The sequence below is a fragment of the Pollicipes pollicipes genome, unplaced genomic scaffold (assembly GCF_011947565.3).
Source record: "Pollicipes pollicipes isolate AB1234 unplaced genomic scaffold, Ppol_2.1 Scaffold_6686;HRSCAF=7923_pilon_pilon_pilon, whole genome shotgun sequence".
Lineage (NCBI taxonomy): Eukaryota > Metazoa > Arthropoda > Thecostraca > Pollicipedomorpha > Pollicipedidae > Pollicipes > Pollicipes pollicipes.
In genome coordinates, this window is record NW_023596921.1 from 25157006 (window position 1) to 25173971 (window position 16966).

Sequence of the window (16966 nt, forward strand, 5' to 3'; positions counted from 1 at the left end):
AAGGAACCGTCAAATTACAGATGTATTTCCTGCTATTCTCTCTTCGTGAAGATACTGAACGGGTTGCGTATAATGAGCTGTCCCGCCTTGTTTCGCCAGTGTGGCGCCCTCATCACTATGGTTTTAGTCCTAGGCAATCGTGCAGCACGAACTTATGTGCTCACCTTGAGCTGGGATGGGTGGCGATGCCGGACGGATACCACATGAATGCCACGTACACTGATTATTTGGCTGCTTTTCAGAGCGTTGATCATGAGCTCCTTATCCACGAGCTAAAACAATCACATTTTAGGGAATCTGCACTACAGTGGTTTGTCTCGCATCTGTCCGACAGACGTCAAAGAGCTATCGCCAACGGAAACCTCCGATTGGAAGCTAGTGATTTCCGGCATCCCGAAGGGGTCACTCTTAGCTCCCCCCCCCCCCTTCTTCACAGTTCATTAACGCTCTTCCGTGTGGCATCGAATCCGGCTGCCTTGTGTATGCCGATGATGTAACAAAAGTCCGCAGAATGACGTAACCGGCTGACACCCTGCTGCTGCTGAAGGATTCGATCATCTGGTAGCGTGGTCGTTCAGGTGGAGACTAACTCTCACTCCTGTAAAATTTTAAGCGCTTAGTATCACCCCCAGGCGTGCTCCCGTCCAAACCAAGTATTTTATTGATAGAACCGAGCTGAAACATGCGTGTAAAGTCAGGGATCTGGGCGTAACGCTGGACAGCAAGTTGACCTTCGCTTCAAATGTCTCTGACATTTTCCGTAGGGATACTCCAGCACGTGGTCTCCTTATTCGGTCATTCCAAGTCGGCAACAGCAGGTCCAAATTCAACCGAGCGCAGTGGTGGCTGCGTATTTTGCAAACGTGCGGCCCGTTTTATAACACTGTAGCGTGGTCTGGACTGGGTCCGTCAATCCCACGCACTTCGGGTTGATCGGGTGCAGCACAAGTTTCTTATTTGGTCACTCATGCACACATTCTCCCAGACAAACAGCTCCTCTTTCTTATGACAACCTTCTGCTTTATTTCAAATACTCTTTTTAGAAACATCCTCCAATGTGAGCTGGACTCCCAAATCTTGCTCAGCTGTTTCCCCTTGCTTGTGTCGCCCCGTTCAACCCGCGCCCGAACTGAGTTCACTGTTCACCGTGCTCGTGTGCAGGCAGTACAGAGTGATCTGATTTACAGACCGCCAAGCGTTGTGAACACTTGTTTAGCTGGTAACGCCAGCGCGGATATTTCAGGCTAGTTTTGACATTTTATGCTTCAGGTTGTCAGGCATGTTTTAACTCTGTAACATCTTCACATAGCTTCCATACGTGCCATGGTCATGCTACTATGTGTTATTTCTTTACTACATTCATCTAAACGACTTCGCCTGTTGGGGGAGCGCTGCTCCTTTGGCGATAAAATGAAATAAACAGTAACATCTTCCAATGAAGATGTTACTGTTTATGTAAGATAAACAGTAACATCTTCACAAAGTGTGGATAAACAATAAACCTTCCAGTGATTCATAAACCTGCTTAAGCACGTCTTGAAATTATTACGAAGGCCCCGGAGAGTTCACATCAATGTCAATAGTGCGCATTCTGATTTTTCAATCGCAGTTCGATTCAGATGCGTAACGGAAGTGAGAATGTGCCAAGGACTTCCGGTCGACAACAGCTTGCTTACACTAGCCCTTTATATTAACTGTTTGCTTGCAAATTAATAAATTGACGCGTAGGGGATATGTGCGCACCTGGCGTGTCCTTCGCGTTTTGAACCAACCCGATCTGTTGATGAGTTTTGGATATATCTAGTGTGGCGTTTCACACTCCTCTTCCAAATTGAAAGTGGGGAATTTCCCACCAACCGCTGTATCGAAATGCCTCTTAGCTTTGCAAGTCCGCCCTTTGCCAAGTCGTTGGCTCAAACGCTGGTGCACTTGGCATTATGTCCATATAAAATGCATAGAATTACGCTGAGCAATGCGCAATGCTTCTGCGCCCCCTCAGTTGCCTAGGATAAAGTGATATTCGCAACACAATCTTTATCAGACACATGACACCGATGGACGAAGATGACCTTTGTATCTGAGACATTCCTTACTCTTCTCTAGGTTGACACGTTTCTTGGACTTCGAGCTTTGGTTTGATTGGTGGCCCAGTTTCATCTGTTTATGTAAATACACAACATATGGATACTATCACAGACATCGGTTCCGTACCCGCAGCAGCGCACGCGCTTTTGTAACGTCGTTTTCGTGCTGAGCTCGTGCTGAGGGGACACTCGTGAGATGGTGAGATCTTTTTTGACAAGCATACAGTCTTGGCGTATTAACTCACAATTGGCAGTTGCATTCCGCTGAGACCGCTAGCTGGCATCACAGCGGACTGATGCTGGTGGCTTAATTGGGCACACAGCAGGTTGCGTGCGTCCGAACAGTCAAGATAACGTATCACTGATTGCATTAGGTTCCGATGCTGTCAGTTTTGATGAGAACTGCATCATCTGATAATTTAAACAAGTTTAAATTCCTCGGAAAAAGGTCCTGTTATCACTAAAAGATAATTCCAATCATTTCAGTCCTGATTAGAAATTTCAAAGCGAAATTAGAGGTAGGATTGTGTGTGTCTGGGGGGGGGGGGGGAGGGCATAAAACGACATACAACATACGGTAGCAATGGAGTGCCACGCATGGACATGAGCCCATGAGCCGGAAAGATGGCAATTTTCGTTACGATCTGGGTGCTGCAATAATTGCTTTAAAGGATTATTTGGTAAAACGTAATAGGCTCCCGGTCCATGTGACTATATTCCGCGCTGTACTGTCGAGTACTGCTGAGTAAACGATGGTTTCTCTTTATAAAGTTATTCATGCATTTGTAAACATGTACGTGCCACTCAGATGGCACGTCAAATTTTCTAAAATCACACCAGGCTTTCTGTGAAAAGAACGTTCATGAAAACGCATTCAGCCAGACTCTGCACGCACAAGCCACATTTTTTCGGCATTCAGCGATTCGCCCCACACTCGCCCGCCTCGCTGGGTTCCCCGCGTCCGCACCCGACCCTCGCCCGGGAGTCGGGCGGCGTCGCGCTGGTGGCCGGCGGGGCGGCGCCGGCCCTGCGCCGCCGGCGGCGGCCAGTGCGGAGTCGGGGCTGGCGGGCGACGGGGAGCGCGCCGTCAGCGGAACACATCTCGGCCGGCCGCCAGTGCTGGTCGGACGCGCCCGCCGCCAGCACGCGATGGCCGCCCTCCGGCCGGAAGAGGTGCGCCTGAACCCGGTGAGCACGGCGCCGTCGGCGCTCTCGTCGATGCAATCCAGCCGGCGCAAGACGTCGCTGCCGGCACTGTTCCTGCACCGGCGCACGGCCGACGGCGGCCCGAGTGGCCACCATCACCTCAACGGCGGCGTCGGACACGCGCTCAAGCGCATCAAGAAGGTGGTATTCGCGTGAGTACGCGCGCGCCGGGACGGGCGGCCCACACGGCGTCAGTATGAGATGGTCGGCAGTACACGTAGGGGTACAAAGTAGGGGTACGGGGTAGCAGGCGCACGGCCAGCTGATCGTCGGCGTCATGTTGGCCACGTTAGGAGCGTGACACGGCCATCAACGCTGCCACGAGGTATTGTTTCTGTTCTCTATGGAGGGCGCCGTAACTCAAAACACAATTAAGTGTGATGGAATGATCATTTTTAAGCCCTGTGTAATTCTAACTTACGCATTCAAAAGGCTTGAAGCAGACATTGTATTTAGCAAACCGACGTGTAAACGGTGGCATGAAGCAAGGAGCATGGCTGGACCGTGTTTGAAAACGAGAAATTATTTATCACGGTTGGCATTTTTTCGACTTTTTGACCCCGCATTGAACCGCTCAAATTCAGTGCGCAAGGAGGTGTGCTTTGAGTTCACCTGAAATACCTCACGACCGCAGCGCGTGTATAAATATCACTTCTCCCGTTCGTCAATGGCACAGCAGGCCGGTGGAGATCCGATATCACCTGGCTGTGTGCGGCGTTTGAAACCGACGGAACTTAACTGAACTGGAGTTGAAGAGCCAGAGGGGTTTCCTGATTTGGACTGCGCTTTAAAAAGACTGACATTCTTGGACCACGTGCATGCGATCACGTCAGGTGAATGAATAGACTGACCCTGTATGGTGCACTACGTATGACTGGACCGGCAGTGGATGATCGGTGCGAGACAGCCAGTGATCCGTGCGTGACACCCAGTGATCGGTGCGAGGGATCCAGTGGTCGGTGCGAGAGAGTCGATGATCTGTGTAAGGCAGCCAGTGATCGGTGCGAGGCATAGCACTTACGGCGAAAATGCAATCTTGAAAAGTTTCTGAGTTTTTACCAATAGTTGTCGCCTGCGTCGTCGGCGACAATAGTCGAATGAACCGAACGGGTGCGTACGGGCGCTGTCGGACGTGTGCGGTCGCAGTCAGAACCGGGCTGGATTCGCCGGGCTTATTAAAAAACCGAGCTCCAAACGTTTCCGAAGTAAATTACTACAAGCTTAGGCGATGCCTTTCCGCTTTCTCTTCCTGGTGCGTAGAAAGCAAGCTATGCACTGGTTCGATACTTCTGACCCAACTTCCACGCGATTTGCCATTCCACTGTAAGTCGCAAACAACGGGGGAGATCTAGATTGTGCATTAGTCTGACTTGCTCGGGATACCAATGGTCGGAGTAAGAGGTTGTTTGTCTGATATTTTTGACCATAGGCTGAGACCATGGGCTGAAACCGTCTCCTTTATAACCAAGTAGGCTCCCGAACACTTTTTTCGTTCGTCTTTTTTTCTTATCGCTAACCCATTGGGTCGAAATGCTGTGGCCCCCCGTCACCAGAAGACAGTGGTTGCAGATCGAACACAAGCACTCATCAAACCTAAAACCATGTTCAAATCGCCGCATGTCCGGCTATACGAAATCAGCACATCTGTTCTATTGATACCGTTTGTTTTTATATATGCGCGTTACGTATTAACTAAAGCATCGTTCCACTAGAATAATGGTTAACACGCCCATTGAAGCCTTTAACTGATCTGTCACAGCACGCATTCTGGTACCTCCAAACAAAACGTTGCTACTACGTCAAACATGCAGGAAAATTGGGCACGGTTAGGGTGTCTTCGAAGCCAGGAAGAACATTTACGCTGCTTATGATTGGGTGTATGGTGGATAAACCAGGTACCCATGTGCAGAAATAAAAGAGCAACGTTGAGTCGATCCAAAATTCTGAGAGCCGGGCAGGACCCGAACGCACGGAAAATGTCTTTGTTGTGACTGACCGAGCTGGCACTGACCTTTGCATGTGGCGTCGTAGGGGCGGAGCATGCGATCAGTGGGCAGTATCCAGTGCAGGGTTGATATACGCAGTTAGCTCCGCTTGATGTGTACCATGGAATGGAAACATGCACGCCTGATATCCGCCGTGGTATGCACAGTCGTATGCGGCTGGTATCCGCCGTAGTCTACACTGGCCTGTGCGCTTCAATCCATTAGCTATCTTCGGCAGTTTCTGCTGCCAATTCTGTTGGCCTTTTTCTGGCTTGCCTGTTGCTAATTTTTTGCCAACGTGTTGCTTCATTAGTGTGTCGCAGCACCGTTTCAGCGGTTGCAGGGTTTTTGGATTCGTTTCAGCTGCTCCAAAATATTTGTTCATTGGTTAAAACAATTGGGACATAGTGGAAGCCAATGCATGGAGCCGCCATAAATTCGTGGCATCATTAGGATGTTTTGACATCTTTGGTACAGACTCGCTAACGGCAAATCCCTTGATCATTTGTCATGATTTACTTGTTTGCCCCTACTGCGTCATCGAGATAAAAATGAGGAAGCAACTGCCAGTGCAACCCTGGCAGCCCTTTTCTCCTTGTGCAGTTTCGGAAGAATTTCGTTTAATCTCACACGCCCACTGCTTTCGGTGTCCTAGCGGTTTGACAGTTCTAATCCAGCTCTGGAAACGGGTGTCAAATCTCATTTATGTAATGGCTTTTTAGAAAACATCAGCCCCCAGATTCCGACCGCCCCTCGAATGTCGGAAGGTTTTATGTGCTGCATAATATCAGCTTTCCCCGTGAAGAAACACAGTCTAGGTTTCATTTTTCATTCTCGTTAATGGTCGGTCTTAAGCTGAATGCCAGAGTATTGTCAAGGTTTTCTTTACAACACCCGAATTTTTTTAACGATTCCACTCTGTGGTTACTGGAATACAGGTCCATGGTTTTAGATGTCGCTGGGTTGTGGTTCCTAGTCTTAGCACATGGAAACACTATGTGCCCTTTTCGACAGCTTGCTATCAGTTCCTTCTACATCGGCGTCCGTGCACATCTGGGCTTTTCTTGACTGATCCATATCATGATTCAGTCCCTCAGAACGCGACGAATAATAAGCGGAAAGACTGCTGTAGCTTTATTCGCAGCTTTGCCAATTATGCTTGCGCGTTTGGGCGTGTCTGAACCTCAGATGGCCGGAACTTTATGGCCTCACCCGCCCGACCAACTACGCGTTTGGTGAGCCCACACCCGTCAAACCACTGGCCGCACGCTAATACGATTTTCTGCGGCAGTCATCGCAATTCGTCAAATTTGTTATGCCTTCTTTGTCAAGCATATTCTTAAAAGCTGTTTGGTTGAGTATGGCTAAGATATTTAAATGTGCCCGCACCTTAAGTGTTCTACGGTTTTTCGCCTTCGCCTTATGAGTGAGCCACAGAGAATCCCGGTAAGTTAACCTAAGCAAGCTAGAGCCACGGAGGAGACGACATGGAAATGTTTTGCCAAGCTGCACAAAAAGTATGGCTTGCCAATGGCGAATGTGGCCTTTGGCGGGTTAACTCAGATCACAGGGGTTAAATTGACACCTTATAGACACCTATGATCTATAGAACTGCGCATGTTAGGACAAAGTGGACGGCGGCGTTGAATAGCTCTTGGAACCTTCTATCGAACAGGCGCCAGCGGCAACATGTGACCTGTGGTACGTCGCATCAAATCACATAGCTGAAGGCGACGGTTGCATTGGTGCATCCGGATGCATCAACGACTAAGCAAGTCACATAAGTCGGAAAACGGTGTTAGAGAGGCCTTCCAAAGCTTTAAGATATTGTCATTAAGATTGAAATCATCTGATCTTCGAAGTATCACACCTGGTCATAAATATCAACATTTCATCCAGCATAGCCCTCATGACGATAATGACAAACTTCAAAGCCATATAGGTGAGACAAAGAGTTGCGAAAACCTTTTTCGGTGCATCTCTACGAAAAACAAATGTTTTATTCAATTTTTATAGCAAGACGTCACCGACATAGCCTCGAGAGAGAAGGAGTTCATATATCATAAAGCGCCGGAGTCAGAAAGCTCCATTTTCACATGTGAAAAGATTACTTGAATTTACTTACCCGAAATTTAAGCACCGTGGTCAAAACCGCTGGGAAGTTTTTTCGAGAAAAAAACTTGAGACCATTTCGGTTTCCTCTATGGCAAAGGTTGCTGTACCATAGAGACTGACGTGGAAAACTTGACTCTGAAAATTCGGAAAAGCTGCTATATAATGACTGTAATCTGGCTTACATCTTAGGGTGGCACTTGCACTCGAGCGCCAACCAAAGACTCACCTGCTATGTGCGATTAACGTCACATTTCGGTAACCAGACAATGTGCAGCCTTGAAATGAACTGCGTAGCGCAGACGGCTGTCCCGCTTATAACCACGTGACAAGAACAATGCTCAGTTTTCAGGGAGCGTTCGACCATGGGTGGCCAATATCGCCTTAAACAAACCAAAAGGCGGACTCGGATAGCAGCCATTGGCGCCGGAACCGACACGGGTGGAGCCGTTAACATGGGAGGACCATGAAATCCAGTCCAATATTCCATCCAAAACGTTTTCGTTTATGGATCCTACCAGCCACCGCTCTGCGTCATCATCATCGTCCAGAGCTGTCCACAGCTTCGGGTGGTATTCTTGAGTTCCAAAATAGCTACGCATGGGTTGTTTCTTGTACAGCTTTGGTGATAAGCCTTAATGTTTATTGCAGGGATTTTCATGATAACCATCATAGCTCGCGCTTTCATCTGACAAAGTTAAGGCCCGCCTAAAATCCTTTTAGAGTTGACTTCAATGCGTCCGAAGTCGCAGTGCATTCTCCTAATGTATGTGTGACACGATTTCCCACCTACGCTATAGCAATGTTCCAAGTTTTGGCCTTGGCCTTGGCCTAGTGATGGGCGTGTGCACATCAGTCGCGCATTCGTAATCACGTTGCTGGAAGTCACAGCGTTACTCCCGAAGACAATCTGCGAATGAGACTATATTTAGGTCTTCGAGATTATTACCTTGCTTTAGAAGTAAACAGGCGCTTGCACGCTTGCTTCGGTGCGCTAAGTTGAGAAAGTGAAATGTTCAATTATCTACGTTTTGACTCATGGTTCCAGCTGCTCTGGTTGCCGAGACATCGCACAAAAACGTGAACAACGGTCGGAAATGGCCAGCTTCACCTTGCTGGCTCATGCACGCGTGACACACAACACGTACAACCTGACAATCTATACCACGTCATTATCCGTTCGATTCCCTACCAGTGCATGCCACTCTCGAATGGGTCCGCGTCCTGAATGCGGGATTTGGCACAAAACTGGTAAACCTGTCAAAAATAGCAAATTTGGTGTTCTCGAAAGGTGTGGGAGTGACACGTAACCCGTGCGTACGCGCACATGAACCTGACCGGCCGTTTAATTCCTTATCACAGCATGCCATCCCGTGCCGCCACATGCCCCGAGTGCGGAAACGTGACGTAAGGCGTAAGTACCGACGAAATCGGCCAGGAGCATCTTCACAGCTAGTGTGCGCATGACACGTGACACGTGCGGCATCACGTCCCGCACCACTTGAGTGCACGTTAGATTGCCTATCAAAACATGCCACTCCCAAGCCTCCGAGTCGAGTCGAGTCGAGTATTTCTGTAGCTGTGCGAGGCGGGTCATACCACAGTGGCTATTTGTATGTTGATGTCGCCAGAACATATTGATTATGTTACAACATCAGAGAGGAAATAATTCTGACTGCTTAATTTGGTGGAGCACACTACTTATAAAGTTAGCAGGTAGTACAAGCACCTTCGTTTGCTTTCAGACATATCGGTTGGCTTCTTAGGTGTGAACAACATAATTTTCTTGGAATTTAAGCACGTCAAGGCCGCGATTTTATGCGTCGATAGAAAGCATCGCCTGTGTACACAGCTGCACAGTCGCTGGTCAGAACGCCAATGAGATCGATGAAGACGAACAGTATAGGACCAAGCCGAGCGCGGGTCCCTGTGGGGCACCAGAACCGACAGGCCTCATATCGTGCGCAATGAAAGCCCAGAAGTGTTTGCTGTAGATCAACAGCTGAACAGCTGATAAACAGCTGAAGGCCACGAATCAACAGTCGTAGGCCAAATGAGCTCGCAAATCATATATTCCTTTGTTTCGGGATTAAAGTATTGAGATGCGTCTTGCGTCGTCGTCACTGTCGCTACGTCTGCCATGCCTGTTGTCGTCACTGTCGCTACGTCTGCTATGCCTGTCGTCGTCACTGTCGCTGCGTCTGCTTTGCCTGTCGTCGTCACTGTCGCTACGTCTGTCATGCCTGTCGTCGTCACTGTCGCTACGTCACTGTCGCTCGCTACGTCTGCCATGCTTGTTGTCACTGTCGCTACGTCTGCCATGCTTGTTGTCACTGTCGCTACGTCTGCCGTGCCTGTCGTTGTCGTTATGCCTCTCGCTATTCTGGGGTCAACGTGATAGTCCCCGTGACCAAAGGCATGAATGCAAGGTCAGTGGGGCTCTCCTTCGTAGACTGTGGACTGTGCTGGTCAGGGGAAGCGCGGCAGGAGCGGAGGGACAGTTACGTCTTCCGCCCCTGCCGGCAGGAGCGGAGTGACAGTTACGACTCCCACTGGGAGAGACAGTTACGACTCCGACTCCCTGCCGGCAGCTAGCGGGGGGTCCGGGTATGTTTTTGCCTTATCAAAATTGTTGGGAGTCCCCTTTTCCCAAACAAAAGGCGTTGCAGTTACCTGATATAGCCAGAGTCAGATCAAGGAGTCCCCATAACTGAGATAAAGGGGAACAAATCGGGGCATTGTGTTGGTATTGGGGCATCAGGGCGTTGGACGTTCGCTGAGTTGGGATTCCCGTTCCACGACTTGCTTTGTCTGCGGGAGTTCCGCAGAGATACGATGACAGGGAAGATGAAGGGAAGATGACAGGGAAGATGAAGAATGGTGGATGAAGGATGGACCATGGTGAGAAAAACACTGATCACTTCCTCACCGCATATGGTTACTATGGTTTTTTAAGCGAAATGCAAAACACGAGAACTGTGAGGGTCGCGTCGCGCGCGTCAAACGCCATCAAGAAGAACATGTGCTTCATCATGTTCTGCGATATCGGTATGCCATTAAACCGACAGAGGGAGTGCCAGATGCTGGGCTCCAGCCTCACACTGAGCTGCATGTCTGGAATGGACCACCTGCTAAGATGTTAGGCGCTTGGAGCATGCCATTAAACGGGGTGGTCCATACGGGTTGGCCTGTAGCTGTTTCTGGATGAACGCACGAAGTTTTTCTAAAAAAAATTACATAGTCATCGTTTGCTGATAAGTGCACTTGTGGTACCACGCAACTTGAGGAAAAGTTGCATGATGCTGTTCTACGCTTTTCGTTGTCCAGCACATGGTTTCGAGTACACTTCTCAATCATCATAGCAAAGTGCCGCTTGTTACTCCAGGAAACCCTCACCTATCTTCTTAATTTAAAGTGAATTTTTGGTTGCCCTGCAAGGATCAGTTTAATTCTGGGCTGATCAATTAAATTACACAGCCAGTCATGTGCTAGAAGCCACAATGTCATACGCTGATAACCATCCTTAATGGTGTGTTGGGCATATTGCATCAGCTGGCAAAATTTGCGTACTACCCGTATCACATACTTACAGTGCGGAGATGCCCAGGGTACAGCCTGGTCTCTACCAGCTAGCGCATGCATTGACCCGACTCTGTTTCTCCATTTTCAAGCATTAAGACCATTGGCCTTGAGGTTTTAAACGGCAAAGGCTTTGTAGTATATCCAGTCACTAGGCTAGAGACATATGCTCATAATGAGTAAAAAAATGAGTAAAAATCTCCCTCCCCGCCATGTCCAACTTGCAATTCAGCCCTGCCGACTTGGCAGCGAGCCTCCACAATCAACGCTCTGGAACGCTCATGAAAAACCCAAGCAAAGCAAGTAGCAAAAGAGTAACCAAAAATATAATACGGCTAATTCAAACAGGGTATAGCAAGCAATACCGATGACCGCAGATAGATACGAAACGTAGTTCAAGCACACGCTATGTTTCTTATATACACATTTACATAAATCACCCACTTTTACTCAGCCACCAGCCAATCAGCTCCAGTTTTCGCATCCAGCCCGTTCCTTTATCGCGGGTTTTTGACACAGTCACAAGCCCCCTCCGATCCCAGAGGCCTGATGCCGCACACGCCCTCTCCAATCCTAGAAGCCTGACGCCATTACAAGTCCCCTCCAATCCCAGAAGCCTGACGCCGTCACAAGTCCCCTCTGATCCCAGAAGCCTAGCGCCGTTACAAGCCCCCTCCAATCCCAGAAGCCTAACGCCGTTACAAGCCCCCTCCAATCCCAGAAGCCTGACACCGTCACAAGTCCCTCCAGTGCCAGAAACCTGACGTCGCTACTGGACGCTCCAAGACCCCGGTCTCTTAACGAGGCTCTCCACAGGCTGGACAGGGGAGCGTTGGCACCGGTCTCTTTATAATCCATGTATGAAGCGCTTCGAGCGGTCTCCTAGTCCTCGGCCTGTCGGTGATGGTGATATGATTATGCGATGCATTTAGCTGCGAAGACCCTCATCGTCAGTAACTCACGTGGTGGCTCAAATCCATTTGAACGCAGTAAGATCATATGTGGTGATGGGGCCGAACCTGGAGCGTCTTGAACATAAACGTGACGATGCCACAGCAGCATGCATTTCAGTTTATAATATTAATCCGAACTTGAATCCGAGTTCTCATACCCTAAGATTTGCCTCACAAAATTTTACGAATTATCGACTGTACTTGTACAGCAACGTACAGCAATGCACAATTTCAAGAATCGGAAGATATCGGAATTCAAAGTTCCCATTTTTGAATTGTTCAATTAAGTGCATTAAAAAAATGACTCGTGAAGTGGTTGGGAGCAGGACATTGGTTGAAAACTGCTGGAAAAAGCTGGAAAAGGTTTGAAAACTGAGCTGTTCTGTGCCAAAAAATAAAAGACGACGTATTATATCTTAATCCCGCAGACCAAATACTGTTCTGAACCATGTGTTACTGTATGACATCGAAGGGATTTTTTCATTCATTGTTCGAAGGAATTATGCCCTGTTCTATAGCCGAAAAATTATGAAAGTTGCTGAACATCGCACAACTAGGTATTTGCTGAGTTTTTTTCTGTATAATGCGCCAATTGATTTTTTATGTGTCGCAAAATATATTAAATAAGGACAAGTCCATAAAAATTGTGCAGACGAAGACAAATTTGGGACTGTAGAGAAGGCTATCAGAAATTGTGGTGAGCATATTGCAAGAGTTTTTTCCACCACACTACCGTGCTGCCAAAATGGGACGCTAGCGCGCGAGTACCTGCTTCTGCACAGATCAGCATTGGCGGTAGCTATTGGTGCATGTCACGTCGACGCTTGCAGATTAGTCCTCGAGGTCCGGGCGGTAACCTCTTGCATAAACTGACGGTCTATTATGCTCCTCATTATGCTCGGAGCTGATCTCTCGTCGTATAATGACGAGTGTATCTCCATATGAAAATATGCGGGTCGGCCGGCATGACAGGCTTAAATGCACGTCGCCATGCCAGTCAGGTCGCTAAATTGACAACGCCTCTAACTGTATTTGAAAGACAAGGTGATTCGCATATCCCACTTGTACTGATTGCTGGTCTAGCCCTCCAGCGGTGTCCGCGGATGTGCCTCACATTGTACAGAGCGCGACTTCTTTTCACACTGTTATGCTGTTCCACTACCTTCACGTCCAGTGTTGCTTAGTAGATGAGTGGTATTATTACCCGCCCCACTGAGGTACAGCGCGCTGATGCTATCCTCTCGCTTCATGTCCAGGCATTTTATGCCGATGTAATGAGCTAATCTCCATCCAAACGGTTTTCGACTTTTCAGACTGATGAAGCAAACTGCTGGCCTGTAGTGCGCCTTACTACCAACTAATTTGTTTTCAGATTTCTCAGTGCATGGCGTTCGCCGGTTAGCTTTAGCACACCTGGTCTAAATATGACAACCATGACGTCACGGCCTGCCTCAGCGCAGGGACGGAGCTCACACGCCACGGGCCTCAAGATCACAGGCTAGAGGACTGCTAATATGTACATGACCCAGGAAACAGCTGGGGTTCTAGGCGATGGGGCTCATTGCAGCACGCAAATGGGCTTAGGACGATGTAAGAATGACGTCTGTTGGATGATAGATTTTCTGATCTAAACACGTTCACTTTTGAATACAATGCTTGCTGGGGATTTTCTCAGCACAATAGACGAGCATAAGCGCTGGACAGCTATTTCTTCGCATCTGTAGTTGCCGTGCGCTGCATGCCAGCTGCAGTTGTCACAACACCCGCGCTCGCGTCAACAATCTCACGGTTGACTCCATAACCAGGTGGAAAGCTCGATCACAACTGCATATTTTCCGGTCATCAATCACAAGCAGCACATGCCACTGTCCACGTGCGATGCTATTCGCGTGGTGTTCCGTGGCCGGATACTTCTGTAAAGTGGTCCTGTTGTCGAGTGCTGCTGCAGCGCACGCGCCGGCCACGTGATCGGATTGTGCCCCGGTTCGCGCCGGCCGCAGTTCCTCCTGTCACAGCCGCCGGAGATCTGTCGATTGGTGTGTGGCGTGAGGAGCCGGCCGACCCGGGCCGGGGAGCGGCGCCGGGCGGGCCGCAGTTCCTCCTCTCCCAGCCGCCGGAGTTCTGTCGACTGGTGTGTGACGTGAGGAGTCGGCCGACCCGGGCCGGGGAGCGGCGCCGGGCCGGCCGCAGTTCCTCCTGTCCCAGCCGCCGGAGTTCTGTCAACTGGTGTGTGACGTGAGGAGCCGGCCGACCCGGGCCGGGGAGCGGCGCCGGGCCGGCCGCAGTTCCTCCTGTCCCAGCCGCCGGACTTCTGTCGACTGGTGTGTGACGTGAGGAGCCGGCCGACCCGGGCCGGGGAGCGGCGCCAGGCCGGCCGCCGCAGACAGGTAGATGCCGCCCGGCCGGCCGCCGGCCGCTCGCTGTCTGCGCCACAGTCCCGAACGGCAACCAGGAAACAGGCACCACTAGACTGGCGAAAACTGACCCAAGAACGATTTAACCGGGACACCTGAACTAGAACAACTAGCCTGGCAGCAGCTGGACCGGGCAGTTGAGCCGTAACCCCATAATTCCAGCATATGTAGAATACACCGTATTATATATGCTTATACATTTGTATATATGCACATACAAATATATACATACATATACATTATAAAAATAATGTAATATCGCCATTCTAAAAAGTAAAATTGTAATGAGCAGTATCAACTTTTAATCTGGAATCTTACTCAGCCCTCTCGAAGTAGAAGCCCAGACATGTCTTATCCATCCACAGCTCGCCTCACTACGTCTGATGGAACGTAGACATTCATAGGCCGAGTAACCTCGACCTCCACCACGCGTACGTACGTACGTGCGAGATGCAGAGCGGCATCAGTGGAAGCCCAAGCCAGCACATCTCAGAGTCCGTGTCCAGCTCTGTTTGACGTCACTTACGCTGTAGTATCTTTGGACAACAAACAAGTCGACCACATTCCGTTATGGTACAGGTATCACCGGATAAACTGTCACTGGTTCAGTTGTCCAGCTCAGCTGTCCTGGATCGTGTTTCGGCTTGACGGTCACTGTTTCAATCGCCGCTGGATGGTTACTGATTCAATCGCCGCTGGATGGTCACTGTTTCAATCGCCGCTGGATGGTTACTGATTCAATCGCCGCTGGATGGTTACTGATTCAATCGCCGCTGGTCAAGCGTCGCCACTGGGCCCGTAGTTCTGTATGCAGTGGGAGGGGCCGGCTTCTCAACGCTGCTGCTTGGGCCCGTAGTTCTGTATGCAGTGGGAGGGGCCGGCTTCTCAACGCGCTTGGCTTTGGGCCCGTAGGTCTGTAGGCAGTGGGATGGCCGGCTTTCAACGCTTGCTGCCTTGGGCCCGTATTTCTGTAGCAGTGGGAGTGGCCGTTTTCTCAACGCTGCTGCTTTTGGCCCGTGTTCCTGTATGCAGTGGATGGGGCCCGGCCTTCTCAACGCTGCTGCTTGGGCCCGTAGTAGTTCTGTAGGCGTGGGAGTGGGCCCGGATTGTCCTCAGACGCTGCCTGCTTGGGCCCGTAGTTTCTGTATGCAGTGGGAGGGGGGGCCGGCTTCTCAACGGCTGCTGCTATGGGCCCGTAGTTCTGTATACAGTGGGAGGGGCCGGCTTCTCAACGCTGCTGCTTGGGCCCGTAGTTCTGTAGGCAGTGGGAGGGGCCGGCTTCTCAACGCTGCTGCTTGGGCCCGTAGTTCTGTATACAGTGGGAGTGGACCGGCTTCTCAACGCTGCTGCTAGCCCCTCTCCCAACTCCGAAAGTAAATCGGATTAAAGTCGTGGAAGCATTGCCCTTCACATGACAAAGGCACAGCTTTTTACCTAGCCCAAAGTCTTAGCATCTGAACCCTTCCCAGCCTGCTTTTTTCAAAAAGAAACCTGTGGCCTTGAAAACTCAAATCGCATGCCGAAGCACTGACGAGAGCACTATTGTTCATGGGAACCGTATGCAAAAATGTTGTAGAGTTAAAGGTCACTAGGGAAACTTAGGCTGATAAGAAATGGGTGCCTAGTTAACGCAGTTAACGCATAATCATCTAAGTGTGCCGATTCGCAACGATTTGGTGAAAGGGGCACCGGCCAATGCGCTACGTTTTGGGAGCAGTAAAGAAACGACATGATCCATGGGAGAAGCCTGAGATCGTCAGCAGCCGCTGACATTCCGAGATGTATGTCAGACCGATGGCCTGACTCGCAAGGCCGTCTCAGCCCGCCGAAAGGAGTCGTCACAGATGTCAACCCGTGTCAACCCGTCAGCGGTGGTTGCTATGGCGATATCGGTGCGGCGCCGGAACGCCGCAACCTTCTCCGAAACGACACGGCATTTGGTCCGCGCGAGCGTGTAATCTGCTTCGTGCCTGCAAACTCCACCGCTCCCTCGATTCTGCTACGTTACGTTGCAAAATGTCTCGGTTTTCGTTATTGGTTAAGATGCCGTGTAGAAATTATGCGCTTTGCTGCACCTGAAACCGGATTTCGTGCGCATGCGTGAAGCTGCAGTGCGGCGCAAATCGCACCTTGATTTCCGTATTAGCAGATTAAGTCACCTGGTAGTGAATTAACTCAACGTGGATTGCGTACGGGATGACGTTTACGCGTGTTTAGGCGATGCTTACACAGACAGATAAACGGTTATTAACCTGCGAAGTATATGTCATCCAAGTCAGCCTTAGCTTTAAGAAAAGCCTCTCCCTAGCTTCATTCATCGCTTTGTCCTGAAACCCTGCAACGTCCCGTCTCTCCGGGACAAGTCGCTCACATCAGCCATGAGCTGTCTCAGCGTCCCCATGGCAGGACCCCGCCGTAACTGCCCGTGTATGGCCAACAGAAGGCCGTCTGTGCCAGGTCAACGTCGGTGGAGGAGGAATTTCAAGATGGCCGCCAATGTGTCCTCACCATTCACCTTTCTCTTTCGTCCCACAGTCATGGAATGGTCATTGCTGACCGAGATGTCTCTATCCCACATCAAACAAAACCAGAAGAAATGGAACGAAGCCTGTGGGCATTCCTCCCCTCTCCCC

At 50.0% G+C, this 16966-nt stretch overlaps 1 protein-coding gene across 2 annotated transcripts in view; it reads left to right on the forward strand.

The window, feature by feature from the left end:
* The first annotated feature begins 3151 nt into the window (after nucleotides 1-3151).
* Nucleotides 3152-16966, forward strand: part of LOC119107191 (proton channel OtopLc) — a 45883-nt gene continuing 32068 nt past the window's right edge. The window contains exon 1 of one of the 2 annotated variants that reach the window (XM_037230584.1): nucleotides 3152-3272. Coding sequence is in view for 1 of the 2 variants with exons in the window: in XM_037230583.1 (XP_037086478.1) it covers nucleotides 3234-3442 (209 nt within the window). In the remaining variant the exon portion in view is untranslated. Of the gene's footprint in view, nucleotides 3443-16966 lie in introns of both variants that reach the window. The other variant, XM_037230583.1, reaches the window with a different exon arrangement.